This window comes from Phyllobates terribilis, unplaced genomic scaffold (assembly GCF_046119375.1).
Source record: "Phyllobates terribilis strain yellow unplaced genomic scaffold, ASM4611937v1 Scaffold_1__5_contigs__length_1240528914, whole genome shotgun sequence".
Classification (NCBI taxonomy): Eukaryota; Metazoa; Chordata; class Amphibia; order Anura; family Dendrobatidae; genus Phyllobates; species Phyllobates terribilis.
In genome coordinates, this window is record NW_027362761.1 from 506,583,408 (window position 1) to 506,601,563 (window position 18,156).

The following is an 18,156-nucleotide window of genomic DNA, read 5'->3' on the forward strand; positions in this document are numbered from 1 at the left end:
CCCCAGGGGCAGAGCTGGAGAGAACCCAGAGGTGGTGATATTCGGAGGTGATGGCAAGTAGCCACTTTGCTTGACTGGTGTTTTAGATACAGGGGTGGAGCAATAAACTGAATCTTTGCCCCAGGTGAAGGAAAATCTAACCAATCCTCTGCTTGTCCTAACAGTGAAGTGTGTCACTAGGGCGTTGATCCAGGGTACTAGTCTGATTGCCGCTTGTGGAGTCAGGAAGGAATTTTTTCCCCCAATGTGGAGCTTAGTGTTTGCCACATGGTTTTTTTTTTGCCTTCCTCTGGATCAACATGTTAGGCTATGGGTTGAACTAGATGGACTTAGTCTTCCTTCAACCTTAAAACCTATATTACTACTCAGGGTCCGACTAGCTTCAGGTATATAGTATTGGATTCATGAATCTCAGAAATATCTAGGTTCTTCTTTTTTCCTACAATTGCTTTATTTCCATAGTGAACATTACAAATACTTTTGGACTAATGTTTGCAGTTGTACAACCGGCCTTATATGGTCAGTAAACATTACTCTTACGCCTTCAGAGAAGCAGGAAATTTCACTGACTTGTACATTGGAGATATTCTTTTTGGCTTTGCTAAGAATTACTTAACTTGGTAATTTAATTTGCTAAGAAGAACCAAAGCGCACACAGAATGATAACAGTATAAAATGAGAGGCGGTTGTAAAACTTACAATAGATTTTATTACAAAAAGCAACATTGGAATAAAATCGTAACTTGGACCGTGGAGAGCTCAAAATATTGTTTTTCAAAGGTTTTATGAAAAAAATTATCTTTTTTTTTTTTCCAGATTTTACTTCAAGAACAAAACATGGGAATACGATACAAATTTAATGTCCCCATCACTCGTACGGGCAGTGGAGATAATGAAGTCGGATTTTCTTGGCATCACTTGCCTTGGTCTGAGTGTTCAGCTACCTGTGCTGGAGGTAGGATGTCTCCGAGTCACAATGGGTAGTCGCTATGAGGGAAGCTTATCAAGGCTAAAATAATATTTTTTCATATGCTTTTTTTGGGCTTTGTTATTCTAAGTTGTTCTTGCCACGTTGGCAAAGTGGATGTAGTTATCTATGCAAATAACTTTTAAGCCAATTTATGAATTGTGAATTTTTTAAGTTGCATTTCTTACTACTTTATTAGAGTTGGCATTGGCTTCTCTTCATAGAGAACAAAGGTATCGAGATTAAAATTTAAAAAGCCTTATCCTTCACCAATATCATTTGACAGAGGAAAGTTTGGAGACCTCCATACACATTAGAGGGTCAGCCTTTATTCTTTTGTTCCCCAGAATCCAGTGACATCTTATGGACATATGACTGGACATTCTCTTTATCTTGATAAAGTCTTGAGACTGCACAAGCATCCTTTGTCCCATGAACAAAGTACATTTTGAAATATTAATAAGTTCCATTTTTGGATGTGTTCAACAACAATGTCCTGAGATAATCTTATAAATGTGGCCCCTGTACAGTGGGTGAAATAAGTATTGAACACGTCACCAATTTTCTAAGTAAATAGATTTGTAAAGGTGCTATTGACATGAAATTAATAATAATAATAATAATAATCTTTATTTTTATATCGCGCCAACATATTCCGCAGTGCTTTACATACATTATCATCACTGTCCCCATTGGGGCTCATAATCTAAATTCCCTATCATTATGTCTTTGGAGTGTGGGAGGAAACCAGAGAACCCGGAGGAAACTCACACAAACACTGGGAGAACATATAAACTCCTTGCAAGTGTTGTCCTTGGTGGGATTTGACCATAGCGCTGCAAGGCTGCAGTGCTGACCACTGAGCCACCGTGCCGTCCTCACCAGATGTCGGTAACAACCCATCCAATCTACACAGGCAAAGAAATCAAACCATAGATGTCCATAAATTAAGTTATGTGTAATAATGAGAAATGACACAGGTATTTGTATTTCAATCTAACCTTTTTAGCCAATGGGTTGCGGTTCTTATGATGTTGCCCATAGAGATAAGTTGAGAATCACACCCCTTTGTCTAGATTTTTCTAGTTTTTTATAGACGTAAACAGTTATTCTTCCTTTCACTGACAGCAAACTGCAGTCTAAAATGGGTTGTCCACTACTAGGACAACCTATTCATGATCTAAAGGTTTGGCCTTGATAAAATACAAAAGCCTATACTCGCCTCCCGTTCCAGCGGTGTTGGCACTCGCGATCCCGGGGCTCATGTTGTCACACATGAGCCAGGCCGCCAATCAGCGCTGGCTTCACTAACCCTGCCTTATGTTGAATTGAACATGAAGAGGAAGTCCGGGCTGCAGCTGATCTCTGACTTCCTCTTCATGTTCAGTTCGTACGAATGCGGGGTCAGTGACGCCAGCGCTAATTGGCTGCCTGGCTCATGTGTCACAACAACCGCAGATGAACCCTGGGACCGCGAGTGCCGACACCACTGGAACGGCGCCAGCAAGGGAGGTGAGTATAAGCTTTTTTTATTTCATTGGGGCCAAACTTAGGGGATGACAAGGAGTTGCCCAAGTAGTGGACAAATTCTTTAAGATTAATAAACTTTATATAAAAAAACTGTTTAATCAATGATCAAATTCCCATATTACTCATTTATACAGTACAAGGTAGATCTGGCTCCGTAGTAGGTAACATTTCCTGACCTTAGAGGTCTCCACGAGGAGAAACAGTAGCCCCTAGTCTTCTTTATAAAAAGTTGCATAGTGATGGCTACACGGATTGGATGTCTTACTTGATACATTGTAACCTGTAACAGACAAACATGAACGGCTAGCACTTAAGCCTCTGTCTCATTTGTGATGTTTTCCTTAAAGCTGGTCTGGTGGGTGGAATTCTTTATTTATTTATTTAGTCTGACCTCTGGCGAAATACCGAGACAAGATAATTCTTGTCCTAAGAAGAGCGAAGTGTTTGGGGTAATGCGGATTAGCTTGGTTCTGTTTGTGATTGAAGTTTGGTTTGTTTTGACTCCTCATGTTGTGACCCTCGGACAGCTGTCCAGTGGCTCGAGAAATTGTTTAGGACAATAACCGAGTGTCTTCGGCAATCAATCCACTGTTCTTTTATGACTAATGGGACACAACAAAAGCAGTTGCTCCCTGAATTCAGGTTTAGGTCTTTGATCCTTTTCAGTTAATGGGCCTGATTCATTATGTGCAATTTCTTGAAGTCGCTTTTCTTTTTTGTTTTTTTACACCAAATTCTTCAAAATAAAAAAATGCACTTTTATTTTTGCTTCAGCACCAACAGTCGCAATTTTTTAAAAAAAGTAGCACATTCATCTCTACCAAAAAAAAACTATTCTGGAGTGAGATTCGCTAAGAAATGAGATATTTGATAAGTCGCATTTCATGAATCTGTCTGAAACATATGGAGTTGTGGAGAAAAAAAAAGACTTAGAAATCAGAGAACTTAAAAAGTGTCTCAAAACATATAAAAAATAAAGTGCAATTACTATAACCATTTAAAAAGGCAATTACTCCAGAAGACTGCAGAAACAGCAATGATGAATCGGGGCCAATGTTTGTACCGGTATATTGTATGTGCAATAAGAATTAATTTCTGAAAATCATTTTGTAATTTGGGGAATGGCCACCGCTCCATTCTCCTCCCTATAGACCTGTATTCTCAGCTTGATTGGGTGTGCATGTAATCTGTATTGGAAGAGCCCAGTAACCATCGGCAAACCCCAATGGCAGCAGCTTATTGCTCACAGATCAGAAGTTTCAGCTAGCTGAAATTCAAGTGTCGATCTCTCCCCCCCCACCCCCCCCAAGGGCTGTTATCAAGAGGCCACTATGAAATTAAGCTAGCCAGTCCCATCAAAATCATTGGGTTCAGCATATACTCATCTAATCTGTAAAGCCAGATTTTGAATAAGAGCTGCTAGCTTTGTACCAATACTCATTACAGGAGGAAATATGCAGGATTAAAGTATAATGTAATAGATTCGAAGTGATAGCGAAACGCGCGTTGGAGTGGTGGGGATCTGTCGTGTGTCATTTGGTTGGCATGCATTACACTTTTTGAACTGTGCATCAATGGCTTCACCATTATGAATTATCAGTACTAATTGTGACTGCTATATTTATATATTGCTCTTAGCAAGTGCTATTTATAGTTCTCCTTATAATATACTGTTTATATATTTTCCACTAGGATATTATTTTTATGTATAATTATTTGGATATACACACGTGGTCAAAATTGTTGGTACCCCTCGTTTAATGAAAGAAAACCCCACAATGGTCACAGAAATAACTTGAATCTGACAAAAGTAAAAATAAATTAAAAATCTATGAAAATGAACAAATGTTAACACAAACGGGAGAGACTCAACTCTCCGCATACTTCACCCTTCAGTTCCCACCTCTCCCCCCCCCCCTTTTTTTTCTCTTCTTACGCCCTCGTAACCAGACCCCCCCATCTCCTCCTATCCCCTTTTTCCTTATTTTCTATTATCTACGCTACACTCTTTTCATCTTTTTTCTTTGCATTTTCTTTTGTTTCTCGGATGTTTATGATGATAAGGAATATAATACTCAAGACAGCATTATGGCAACATCCTGGACAATCAATCAATGGTTTTTGAGTGAATTTGACTCGTGTAAGGCGGTTATGTTTTACTTGAATGTATTGGTGTTCTATTTGACTGTGTTGCTATTTTTGCTTTTTCTTGTCCCTGTCTGGACACTTATTTTTTGTATGTTATATATGAAAACATCTAATAAAAACTGTTTAAGAGAAAATAAACAAATGAAAGTCAGACATAAAGGTAAAGATTATAAGACCATCTCCAAGCAGCTTGATGTTCCTGTGGCTACAGTTGCACATATTATTCAGAAATGTAAGGTCCATTGGACTGTAGCCAACCTCCCTGGACGTGGCCGCAGGAGGAAAATTGATGACAAATCAAAGAGATGGATGATGCGAATGGTATCAAAAGAGCCCTGGATAACTTCTAAAGAGATTAAAGGTGAACTTCAAGCTCAAGGAACATCAGTGTCAGATTGCACCATCCGTCGTTGTTTGATCCAAAGTGGACTTCATGGGAGACGACCAAGGAGAACACCATTGTTGAAATAAAATCATAAAAAAGCCAGACTGTAATTTGCAAAACTACATGTTGACAAGCCACAAGGCTTCTGGGAGAATGTCCTATAGACAGATGAGACAAAAATGGAAATTTTTGGCAAGGCACATCAGCTCTATGTTCACAGACGGAAAAATGAAGCATATCAAGAAAAGAACACTGTCCCTATTGTGAAACATGGAGGAGGCTCTGTTTATGTTCTGGGGCTGCTTTGCTGCATCTGGCACAGGGTGACTTGAATCTGTGCAGGGTACAATGAAATCTCAAGACTATCAAGGGATTCTAGAGAGAAATGTGCTGCCCAGTGTCAGAAAGCTTGGTCTCAGTCGCAGATCATGGGTCTTGCAACAGGATAATGACCCAAAACACACAGCTAAAAACACCCAAGAATGGCTAAGAGGAAAACATTGGACTATTCTGAAGTGGCCTTCTATGAGCCCTGACCTAAATCCTATTCAGCATCTTTGGAAAGAGCTGAAACATGACGCCTGGAAAAGGCAACCTTCAAACACGACACAACCAAAGCAGTTTGCTCATGAGGAGTGGGCCAAAATACCTGTCGAGAGGTGCCGAAGTCTCATTGACAGTTACAGGAATCGTTTGATTGCAGTGATTGCCTCAAAAGGTTGTTCAACAAAATATTAAGTTAAGAGTACAATCATTTCTGTCCAGGCCTATTTCAGGAGTTTAATTTTGTTTTAAATTCTGTGGAAGCAGGGTTGAAAATCAATGTCTGACTTTCATTTGTTCATTTTCATAGATTTTTAATTTATTACTTTTGTCAGATTCAAGTTATTTCTGTGACCATTGTGGGTTTTTCTTTCATTGAACGAGGGTTACCAACAATTTTGACCATGTGTGTATATAATTATTCTTATTTATGCGCAATACACTTATTTGAATATTCATTCATATACAGTTGGTATGGAAAGTATTCAGACCCCTTTAAATTTTTCACTCTTTGTTTCATTGCAGCCATTTGGTAAATTCTAAAAAGTTCATTTTTTTCTCATTAATGTACACTCTGCACCCCATCCTGACTGAAAAAAACAGTAATGTAGAAATTTTTGCAAATTTATTAAAAAAGGAAAACTGAAATATCACATGGTCATAAGTATTCAGACCCTTTGCTCAGTATTGAGTAGAAGCACCCTTTTCATCTAGTACAGCCATGAGTCTTCTTGGGAATGATGCAACAAGTTTTTCACACCTGGATTTGGGGATCCTCTGCCATTCTTCCTTGCAGATCCTCTGCCAGTCTTAATTGCAGATCCTCTCCAGTTCCGTCAGGTTGGATGGTGAACGTTGGTGGACAGCCATTTTCTGGTCTCTCCAGAGATGCTCAATTGGGTTTAGGTCAGGGCTCTGGCTGGGCCTGTCAAGAATAGTCACAGAGTTGTTCTGAAGACACTCCTTTGTTATTTTAGCTGTGTCCTTAGGGTCATTGTCTTGTTGGAAGGTGAACCTTCGGCCAAGTCTGAGGTCCAGAGCACTCTGGAAGAGGTTTCATCCAGGATATCGCTGTACTTGGCCGCATTCATGTTTCCTTCAATTGCAACCAGTCGCCCTGTCCCTACAGATGAAAAACACCCCCATAGCATGATGCTGCCACCACCATGTTTCACTGTTGGGATTGTATTGGGCAGGTGATGAGCAGTGCCTGGTTTTCTCCACACATACCGCTTAGAATTATCACCAAAAAGTTCTATCTTCGTGTCATCAGACCAAAGAATCTTATTTCTCATAGTCTGGAAGTCCTTCATGTGTTTTTGAGCAAACTCTATGCAGGCTTTCATATGTCTTGCACTGAGGAGAGCCTTCCACCATAAAGGCCAGACTGGTGAAGGACTGCAGTGATCGTTGACTTTGTGGAACTTTCTCCCATCTCCCTACTGCATCTCTGGAGCTCAGCCACAGTGATCTTGGGGTTTTTATTTACCTCTCTCAACAAGGCTCTTCTCCTACGATTTCTCAGTTTGGCTGGACGGCCAGGTCTAGGAAGACTTCTGGTGGTCCCAAACTTCTTCCATTTAAGGATTATGGAGTCCACTGTGCTCTTAGGTACCTTGAGTACTGCAGAAATTCTTTTGTAACCTTGGCCAGATCTGTGCCTTGCCACAATTCTGTCTCTGAGCTCCTTGGGCAGTTCCTTTGAGCTCATGATTCTCATTTGCACTGTGAGCTCTAAGGTCTTATATAGACAGGTGTGTGCCTTTCCAAATCAAGTCCTATCAGTTTAATTAAACACAGCTGGACACCAATGAAGGAATAGAACCATCTCAAGGAGGATCACAAGGAAATGGACAGCATGTGACTTAAATATGAGTGTCTGAGCAAAGATCTGAATACTTATGACCATGTGATATTTCAGGTTTTTTTTTAATAAATTTGCAAAAATTTCTACATTTCTGTTTTATTTCAGTCAAGATGGGGTGCAGTGTACACATTAATGAGAAAAAAAAAATGAACTTTTTAGAATTGACCAAATGGCTGCAATAAAACAAAGAGTGAAAAATTTAAAGGGGTCTGAATACTTTCCGTACCAACTGTAATTATTTATATCTTGATTTTTATATCTCTTTACAGCACTTGTCATTTTTATAGCAAATCATGTACTCGGCCCCCTGATTTATTCTATTGATGCATTGAACTTTGCTCTGGATATCACAATCTTGTATGTCTTACCTGCCTTTTTTCATCTTGAACACCCTGATCCCCTCGTTTTTATATTTCATGTTTTTAATTGTTTGTTGTGCATTCATTTTATCATGTTTTTGTTTATGAATTAATAAATTTATTACATTATACTTTTTTGAATACATCTTTTTGGTTTGCTCTTATATTCTCTAAGTATCCTAGGTAGCTCTAATGACTAGAGCCGTTCAGTTTCTAATTTTCTCTGGTTGTCAATCACATATTGCAGCTTTATCTTGTCTTCCAGCTGGAGTGACTACAGGCAATAACCGCTTGTAGCATATTCACCCCATCTGATAGCACTCTGCTTTAACAGGCCCAGTGTGATGTGCTTTCATCATGCGAAATTAAAGCCAAACTCGTCCATTTATCCAATTTATGTACAATTGCATACATAAGCCAGTTGTCATGTCAGCAGCAGATGTTAGATGCTTGTATTTACACTGTATGAAGTCTGTTCTGTAAGGCACTGAGTCTACTGGATCAGCGAGTACTAACATATGAGAAAGTGAGAATATTCACTAGTACTGTGAGATATTACTGATATGTATGCATGCTCTAATATCCTTGTTCTTTTCATCATTTTGTGGTTATGCACTTTACTACATATACAGTCATGGCCAAAAGTATTGAGAATGAGACAAATAGTAATTTTTCCAAAGTTTACTGCTTCATTTTTTGTAATGGCAATTTGCATATACTCCTGAATGTCAAAGAGTGATCAGCTTAACAGCAATTACTGTACTTGCAAAGTCAATATTTGCCCAGAAAATGAACTTTAACCCCCAAAACACATTTCAACATCATTGCCGTCCTGCCTTAAAAGGAGCAGCTAACATCGTTTTAGTGATTGATCCATTAACACAGGTGTGGGTGTTGATGAGGACAGGGCTGGCGATCAGTCAGTCATGATTAAGTAAGAATGACATCACTGGACACTTTAAAAGGAGGCTGGTTCTTGGTATCATTGTTTCTCTTCAGTTAACCATGGTTATCTCTAAAGAAACACGTGCAGCCATCATTGCACTGCACAAAAATGGCCTAACAGGGAAGAGTATCGCAGCTACAAAGATTGCACCTCAGTCAACAATCTATCGCATCATCAAGAACTTCAAGGAGAGAGCTTCCATTGTTGTCAAAAAGGCTCCATGGCGCCCAAGAAAGACCAGCAAGCGCCAGGACCGTATCTTAAAACTGTTTCAGCTGCAGGATCGGACTACCAGCAGTGCCGAGCTTGCTCAGGAATGGCAGCAGGCTGGTGTGAGTGCTTCTGCACGCACTGTGAGGCGGAGACTCTTTGAGCAAGGGCTGGATTCAAGGAGGGCAGCAAAGAAGCCACTTCTCTCCAGATATTCTGCAAAAGGTACAGGGAGTGGACTGCTGAGGACTGGGGCAAAGTCATTTTCTCTGATGAATCCCCTTTTCGATTGTTTGGGACAACTGGAAAACAGCTTATTCGGAGAAGAAGAGGTGAGCGCTACCATCAGTCTTGTCTCATGCCAACTGTAAAGAATCCTGAAACTATTCATGTGTGGGGTTGCTTCTCAGCCAAGGAAATCGGCTCACTCAGTCTTGCCTAAAAACACAGCCATGAATAAAGAATGGTACCAGAATGTCCTCCAAGAGCAACTTCTCCCAACCGTCCAAGAGCAGTTTGGCGCCCAACAATGCCTTTTCCAGCATGATGGAGCACCTTGCCATGAAGCAAAGGTGATAACTAAATGGCTCATGGAACAAAATATAGAGATTTTGGGTCCATGGCCTGGAAACTCCCCAGATCTTAATCCCATTGAGAACTTGTGGTCAATCATCAAGAGACGGGTGGACAAACAAAAACCAACAAATTCTGGCAAAATGCAAGCATTGATTATGCAAGAATGGACTGCTATCAGTCAGGATTTGGTCCAAAAGTTGATTGAGAGCATGCCAGGGAGAATTACAGAGGTCTTGAAGAAGAAGGGGCAACACTGCAAATATTGACTTGCTGCATTAACTCATTCTAACTGTCAATATAACCTATTGGTACTCATAATATGATTGCAATTATATTTCTCTATGTGATATAAACATCAGACAAACACTAATAAAAACCAGAGGCCAGCAGATCATGTGAAAATATAATTTTGGTGTCATTCTCAATACTTTTGGCCATGACTGTAGTTATAGGAGGTCAAAGATTTTTGTTTTCTTATTTATTTATTTATTTTAATACATCTCCAAATCCCTTTGCACAGCTACAGAAGTAAAGCGATTCTCCACCTGATATTGGAAAGTCAAACTCAAAGCTATCCAGATTGCCCACATTGCCGATTTTCCAACACTGCCCGGGTCCCTTTCCAGTTTCTTGTTCGGTTCGAACAGGCATTTCACCCCTGTAGCCAGTGATTGGTGGATATATAACTACTGCAGCCAATCGCTGCTTGTGACACATTGGTCATGACTTCGACCAGTAATTGGGTTTAGGGGTCAGTTGCCTTTCTGAACCTTAAAGGAATTATGATGACTGGCAGGGGACCCAGACTACGTTGGAAGTGTAATGGCGGTGGATCTGTAAGGTTAAATTTTTTTACAGCATTCTGGACCACTTTAAATACTAAAATCTCAGCCACCACTAGGTACAGCACAAGGAGCCATGATGCAAATTTACTTTTCGGCTCAATAGGAGTTGAATTTTGTTTTTTTATAATGGCGAGTAATGGTATAAAATAAACAACAAAAACAATTACTTGATCAACTGCATCTCTAGCGGACACTTTGGTGGTCCTTGTTGGTTTCTGTCTCTACTTTATTGCCCGTATATATGTCATAAGACAGCTGGTGCCAGGGATTGGCTGTAGGGATCATGTATGGCAGGTGACCGCTGAAGCAAAGGAAACCAAATGTCACCAGGGAGCCACAGAGCCGTGGCACTAGAGCTGTATAATATTAAACTGGTCAATTTTTTAGTTTTATTCCCTGCTATTAGGATTCTGTTTTAAAATTCTGGACAACTCCTTTATTAGGGGTTTAGTAAGCCCATCACCTTACTGGTAACAACTGGCATATTTTAAAGGCTAATTCCAAAATACAAATAGTCTACAGCCAGGCAATTATAACTGAAATGAGTCGACCACCCAAAAATGGTTGAAGCTTTAACAGCATGCTATCATATGCAAATGGGCTCTTCAGAGTGGAAGTGGACTTGGCTAGCGCCACTTATTGCAAGTAGAAATATTGAAAGTCAATATTGACTCTTTATTGAGACTTGCCACCGAGGCAGTTTGCATATTTAATTTCCACATGAGCATTGCATGGCCTATAAGTCTCCTTACCCTGCCATGTCCGGCATGTCACTCTTCACAAGGAGAATCATTATGCCTTAGCGCCCAGTCAGAGGCTTCTCATAAAGCCAAATCAGCTCTCATGCTCTGCACTGAGGAGGAGCAAAACTCTTCCCCCACCCGAAACACGTGTCTGCAAATTGAGATTCTGGTTTTGCTTTTTCCTAAGTCATGAGCAAGGCTCGTTACAGGGTCAATATTGACTTTTAGGGTTGCTACTTCCAGTAGGTGGCAGTAGAGTTTAAGTCCTGTTCCTCTCAGAAGAGGCAACATACATATTTAATTTCCCAGAGGTGCATTGCATGGCCTATAAGTCTCCTTACACCCGCATGTTACTGTCCACAAGGAGAAATATTACCCCTTAGAATGCATGTTAGCAGACTTGTACGGTCTTTCAGTGGGAGAATAGACTCTGATAACTAACTTAAGGAGTTCATCTGAAGCCTTTTAGAAGAAGCACGCAAAGTTCTCTATGTTTTTATATTTATTATTCTGAGTTTATTGCCAAAGAACAAATCTAGATAACTTCTTTATGCGTGTACGGGGACGAAATGCAAACACCAAGGTCAATGTTTGCAACTTGCATTACATTGACATGCCCCTGTCCGATTTGGCATCACCAGAAATCAGATATCTGAAAAACGGATACCACACAGATGGCTGTAGTGTGTATTCCATTTTTTTCCTCACTCTCATAGATTTGAATAGGTGAGTTTGTTCTTTGAAAAAAGATCAGAATAATACATGCTTTTCTCAGATCAGGCACACATGAAAAACTCTAAAGTGTGAATAGCCCCATTAACTTGTAAGGGTCTGTGAGCTGCCCCCTTTTTTTTTTAAAAAACAGTAAACGGATGAGGAAAGTATTCTTGTGAATAAGATCCTATTCTTAAAGGTTTTTTCTCATCTTTAGAAGCTAGTATTCATCCATAGGATAGGTGATAATTTGCTGATCAGTGGAGGTCCAACAACTGGGATGTTCACTGACTGTGCTTGGCTATCTCTGGCAGTCCCACGGAGAATGAATGGAATGGTGGTGCCCATGTTCGGCTTCTGCTCCATTCTGGGGATCGATGGGGTCCCAGTGTTCGGATCTTCACCGATCAGCTAGTTAATACCTATGGATAGGTGACAACGTCTAAAGATGGAAATAACACTTTAAATCCTTGTACACAGCCAATCCCATGTGTAAAGGCAAGCACTATTATCATCTCCTCAGAGTTGGCCACGTTTTTTAATCATTGTAAGTGGAGTTCCCCTTTCAGCTGACATTGCATTCTTTAGGTATAAATCTACTTTAAGATTTAGAACCAGCGTTTTACGTCTGGTTGTTACCCAAATATTTAATCTGAAATGAACGTTGTGCGGCTATGAAATTCATTATCGACTTTTTCCATTTGGTCTCGAGAAGGACAATAGGAAAAAAAAAAGCCTAAAGATGGCATCCAGATAACTCAGACACATTATACTGCTCATAAACTCTCATTTAATGAAAATTGTGTTTATAAATTAGTGTCTTAAAAAAGAATCCTAGAATATAAAGCTGCTTTTTCCACTGAGAAGACAAAGGTACTGGCAAAAAGATGAACATCCCATTCTTTGATGAGACTGTCAGAAGGAATGTCTGGGTTAACCAGATTGTTATGGGTTTATTGATGCAAAGTTCACCAGGTTCTGGCGTTCTTCCTGTGAAGTATAATCTTATGCGAACATTTATTTTTGAGACTGTTCATTAAAGTGAATGTATTGTTAACACGCATCAATGTAGACTGCCCAATGCTTTGTAGTTCTGAAAAATGAGAGTAGATCCTGAGGAACATCTATAATTCCATGTCCGAGATACTGTCACCGCATCACTGAAGTCTTTGTCTGAACACTAGTTTATTAGAGGTTATAAATCTTGTACATTGAAATGTTCTGTGTTTATGTGAAACTGCTTGTAATTAATCATTTGGGACCTTTAATCAATACTTTGAAACCTGCTTTTGAATTATTTGAGATTAGATCTCATTTTCTGTAACTTAATTGGTTTCTGTACTTTAAGACACCTTGATCTTATGTGATAAATATGTGATCAAAGAATAATCAGCAAATTACTTTATTTAAAACTGATGTCTTACCCACAAAAAAATCAAGTGCCGGCCACTATTTTTTATTCTTCTTATTATTTATTTATATAGCGCCATTGATTCCATGGTGCTGTACACAAGAAGGGGTTACATACAAAATACAGATATCACTTACAGTAACAAACTAACAATGATAGACTGGTACAGAGGGAAGAGGACCCTGCCCTTGCGGGCTTACATTCTATAGAAATGGGGAAGGAGACAGTAGGTTGGGGGGGTTGCAGTAACTCCGGTGTTGTTGAGGTGGCAGCAGGCAAGGTCATGGCAGACTGTAAGCTTGTTTGAAGAGATGGGTTTTCAGGTTCCATCTGAAGGATCCAAATGTGGCGGATAATCGGACGTGTTGAGGCACAGAATTCCATAGGACGGGGGATATTCGGGAGTAGGCTTGGAGGCGATTAGGCAAGGAATGAATAAGTGTGGAGGAGAGAAGGAGGTCTTGGGAGGACCGGAGATTACGTAAGGGAATGTATCGGGAGATTAGTTCAGAGATGTACGGAGGAGAGAGGTTATGGATGGCTTTGTAGGTCAGTGTTAGTAGTTTGAACTTGATACACTGGGCAATTGGGAGCCAGTGAAGGAATTTGCTAAGGGGTGATGCAGAGGAGTAACGAGGTGAGAGATGGACCAGTCGCGCAGCAGAGTTAAGGATGGACTGGAGGGGTGCGAGAGTGTTATCAGGTAGGGCGCAGAGGAGGATGTTGCAGTAGTCGAGGCGGGAGATGATGAGGGCATGCACAAGGAGTTTAGTTGATTGAGGATTGAGGAAAGGATGGATTCTGGAAATATTTTTGAGCTGGAGGCGACAGGAGGCGGCGAGAGCTTGGATGTGGGGTTTGAAGGACAGGGCAGAGTCAAGGGTTTCTACTAGGCAGCGGATTGTCGGTACAGGGGAAAGAGTGATGTCATTTATTGTGATAGAAAGATCAGATGGGGAAGATATGCGAGATGGAGGAAAGATGATGAGTTCAGATTTGTCCACATTGAGCTTGAGGAAGCGGGAGGAGAAGAAGGAGGATATGGCTGCTAGACATGCTGGGATTCTGGACAACAGAGAGGTGACATCTGGGCCAGAGAGTTAGATCTGGGTGTCATCAGCGTACAGATGGTACTGGAAGCCATGGGATTTTATGAGCTGTCCTAGGCCAAGGGTATAGATTGAGAAGAGTAGGAGTCCTAGGACAGAGCCTTGAGGGACTCCAACAGAGAGGGGGCGGGGTGAGAACATGGAGTGGGAGTGGGAGGCACTAAATGTGCGGTTAGAAAGGTATGAGGAGATCCAAGATAGGGCAAGGTCTTTGACGCCAAAGGAAGAGAGGATCTGTAGTAGGAGGCAGTGGTCAACTGTATCGAAAGCAGAGGACAGGTCAAGAAGAAGGAGTACAGAGAATTGTCTGTTAGCTTTGGTTGTAAGTAAGTCATTGGTGATTTTGGTAAGGGCAGTTTCAGTGGAATGGCGGGGACTGAAGCTGGATTGTCTGTTGTCGAAGAGAGAGTTAGATGACTTGTTGTCAAGTGTAATCAGTCTCCAACAGCAGAGATGCCAAGATAAATCACAGGAAGTGGTGGTGAGGCTTTGGGGGTGATGCATCAAGACTGGCGTAACGCACACCAGTCTTAATGAGGCGCTCGCTGGAGTACACTGACCTGATTCATTAAGCGGTGTTCACCGCTTAATGAATCAAGCACGTCTTATACCCAGCGTGCACCATTGCTGGGGGCTGGCGTAAATTTCTAGAGTAAATTATGATGAATATGATGGGCAGTTGTGACTATGACCCATCCCGCCAATGAGCTGGTCATGCTAGTTCCTATTGTCGCAGCTGGCTGGGACTGGCTTGTAAACTCCAAAAGTAGCAATACATTTGAGCAAATGCCACATTTAAATATTGCAAAAATATTACAACTTATTAAAGTGGTTGTCCATCTTTGTGGACAATTTTTCTTAAATTAATGCAACTTGGGCTAAAAGCACTTTAAAAAATTGCCCTCTTTGTCTCTAATACAGTGGGTATGGAAAGTATTCAGACTCCTTTAAATTTTTCACTCTTTGTTTCATTGCAGCCATTTGGTAAATTCTAAAAAGTTCATTTTTTTCTCATTAATGCGTACACTGCACCCCATCTTGACTGGAAAAAAACAGAATTGTAGAAATTTTTGCAAATTTATTAAAAAAAAATACAAACTGAAACATCTCATGGTCATAAGTATTCAAACCCTTTGCTCAGTATTGAGTAGAAACATCCTTTTGAGCTAGTACAGCCATGAGTCTTCTTGGGAATGATTCAACAAGTTTTTCACACCTGGATTTGACGATCCTCTGCCATTCTTCTTTGCAGATCCTCTCCATTTCCGTCAGGTTGGATGGTGAACGTTGGTGGACAGCCATTTTCAGATCTCTCCAGATATGCTCAATTGGGTTTAGGTCAGGGCTCTCGCTGGGCCAGTCAAGAATGGTCACAGAGTTGTTCTGAAGCCACTTCTTTGATATTTTAGCTGTGTGCTTAGGGTCATTGTCTTGTTGGAAGGTGAACCTTCGGCCAGGTCTGAGGTCCAGAGCACTCTGGAAGAGGTTTTCATTCAGGATATTGCTGTACTTGACCGCATTCATGTTTCCTTCAATTGCAACCAGTCGTCCTGTCCCTGCAGCTGAAAAACACCCCCATAGCATGATGCTGCCACCACCATGTTTCACTGTTGGGATTGTATTGGGCAGGTGATGAGCAGTGCCTGGTTTTCTCCACACATACCGCTTAGAATTATCACCAAAAAGTTCTATCTTCGTCTCATCAGACCAAAGAATCTTATTTCTCATAGTCTGGGAGTCCTCCATGTATTTTTGCGCAAACTCTATGCGGGCTTTCATATGTCTTGCACTGAGGAGAAGGTTGCGTCTGGCCACTCTGCCATAAAGGCCCGACTGGTGGAGGGCTGCAGTGATGGTTGACTTTGTAGAACTTTCTCCCATCTCCCTACTGCATCTCTAGAGCTCAGCCACAGTGATCTTGGGGTTCTTCTTTACCTCTCTTACAAAGGCTCTTCTCCCATGCGATTTCTCAGTTTGGCTGGACGGCCAGGTCTAGGAAGACTTCTGTTGGTCCCAAACATCTTCCATTTAAGGATTATGGAGTCTACTGTGCTCTTAGGAGCCTTGAGTACTGCAGAAATTCTTTTGTAACCTTGGTCAGATCTGTGCCTTGCCACAATTCTGTCTCTGAGATCCTTGGGCAGTTCCTTTGAGCTCATGATTCTCATTTGGTCTGACATGCACTGTGAGCTGTGAGGTCTTATATAGACAGTGTGTGCCTTTCCAAATCAAGTCCTATCAGTTTAATTAAACACAGCTGGACTCCAATGAAAGAGTAGAACCATCTCAAGGAGGATCACAAGGAAATGGACAACATGTGACTTAAATATAAGTGTCTGAGCAAAGGGTCTGAATACTTATGACCATGTGATATCTCAGTTTTTCTTTTTTAATAAATTTGCAAAAAACTTCTAGATTTCTGTTTTTTTCCGTCAAGATGGGGTGCAGAGTGTTCTTTAATGAGAATAAAAATGAACTTACTTAGAATTTACCAAATGGCTGCAATGAAACAAAGAGTGAAAAATTTAGAGGGGTCTGAATACTTTCTGTACCAACTGTATATGAAACTGCATACTATCAAAAAAGAGAGGCAGGCATTCAGTTTGGGCCAGGATAGCCATTGTACAATGAAAAGAACAATACATGCTAGTGTATGAGGGTAAAGAATTTACAGCACCTATTGTGCTGGAAAAATCCTAATAAAACAAAACTGTTCACTTAAAAAAAAAAAGTGGATGACAAGTTACAGAGCATGAGCATAGGGACAGTTCCTGGACATAGTAGACTGGTAGGTGCACCAAAAGCCGTTTCTTCTAGGGGATGAGTGCAGCATGACCACGCTTTTCTACAGGTACACGTTAAGAAAATGAGCTTAGTTTTACTGACGACCTGGTACATTGGTTTTGTGTTGTGCCTTATTGTTTACAGCATTGGTTACAAATCTTTAACTCCCAGCGTGCCCAGATAACTGGCAGTCATGTTGCAAGGAGGAGTGTTATGGGTTGGACATTAACTTAAAGGACCGCTACGTAGAGAGCTTTCTCCGTTTGCATACCTCCCTAACGACATTGATACCAATAATATTTCAAAAAATCTCAGTGGTTTGGAAGAAATGTGACGTTCTCTTTTTCTACAGTGCAAAATTGGTCTTGAGTTAATCACAGAGCACTGCGTTGCTGGGACCACCAGTGATCAGCTGTAAGCTCTCTGGGAAACTGGAAACGTGTTCCATCTCCCTGCAGCGCCATCACAGGAAAAACAAAGTATTACCGTTTCCTTTTACACTGACGAACAAAAGGGTAACGGTGTTTTGAACTTTTGACTTTCAGGCTCCATATCTCACCATCCACTACTGCTTCGAATGTGAGACTACCATCATTTTATAGACAATCAGCTTGGCTATCTCATACATAAATTTGACTTATTTTGCATATGATCAGTTATTCAGATTCTTGTCATGTCACTGCATTGTTACTGTTTTTGCTTCTAAAAATCAAAATTTACATTTTTATTTTGTTAGTATTTTGTAAATCCACCTTTGGCTTTCAACACTGCCTGAATCCTTCAGGGCATGCTCCTGATCAGATTCAAGCATTTCTTGACCGAAATCTTATCCCAGGTTTCTTCTACACGTTCCCAAAGTTGGTGCATACTGGTTGACTTCAGCTTTTTCTTCAACTCTACCCACAAGTGTTTAATTGGGTTGAGGTCCTGGAGACTGTGTGGGGCCAATCCAACACCTCTACTTCATTGTCATTGAATCATTTCTTCACCAATCTCTACATATGCTTTGGGTCATTGTC

The 18,156-nt window shown here is 40.7% G+C and overlaps 1 protein-coding gene across 2 annotated transcripts in view; it reads left to right on the forward strand.

Annotated features, from left to right (window-relative positions):
* Positions 1 to 18,156, forward strand: part of ADAMTS6 (ADAM metallopeptidase with thrombospondin type 1 motif 6) — a 350,370-nt gene that overhangs the window by 297,516 nt on the left and 34,698 nt on the right. For both annotated transcript variants that reach the window (XM_073680240.1, XM_073680241.1), the window contains exon 20: positions 817 to 955. In XM_073680240.1, the coding sequence (XP_073536341.1) occupies positions 817 to 955 (139 nt within the window). The remainder of the gene's footprint in view (positions 1 to 816; positions 956 to 18,156) is intronic.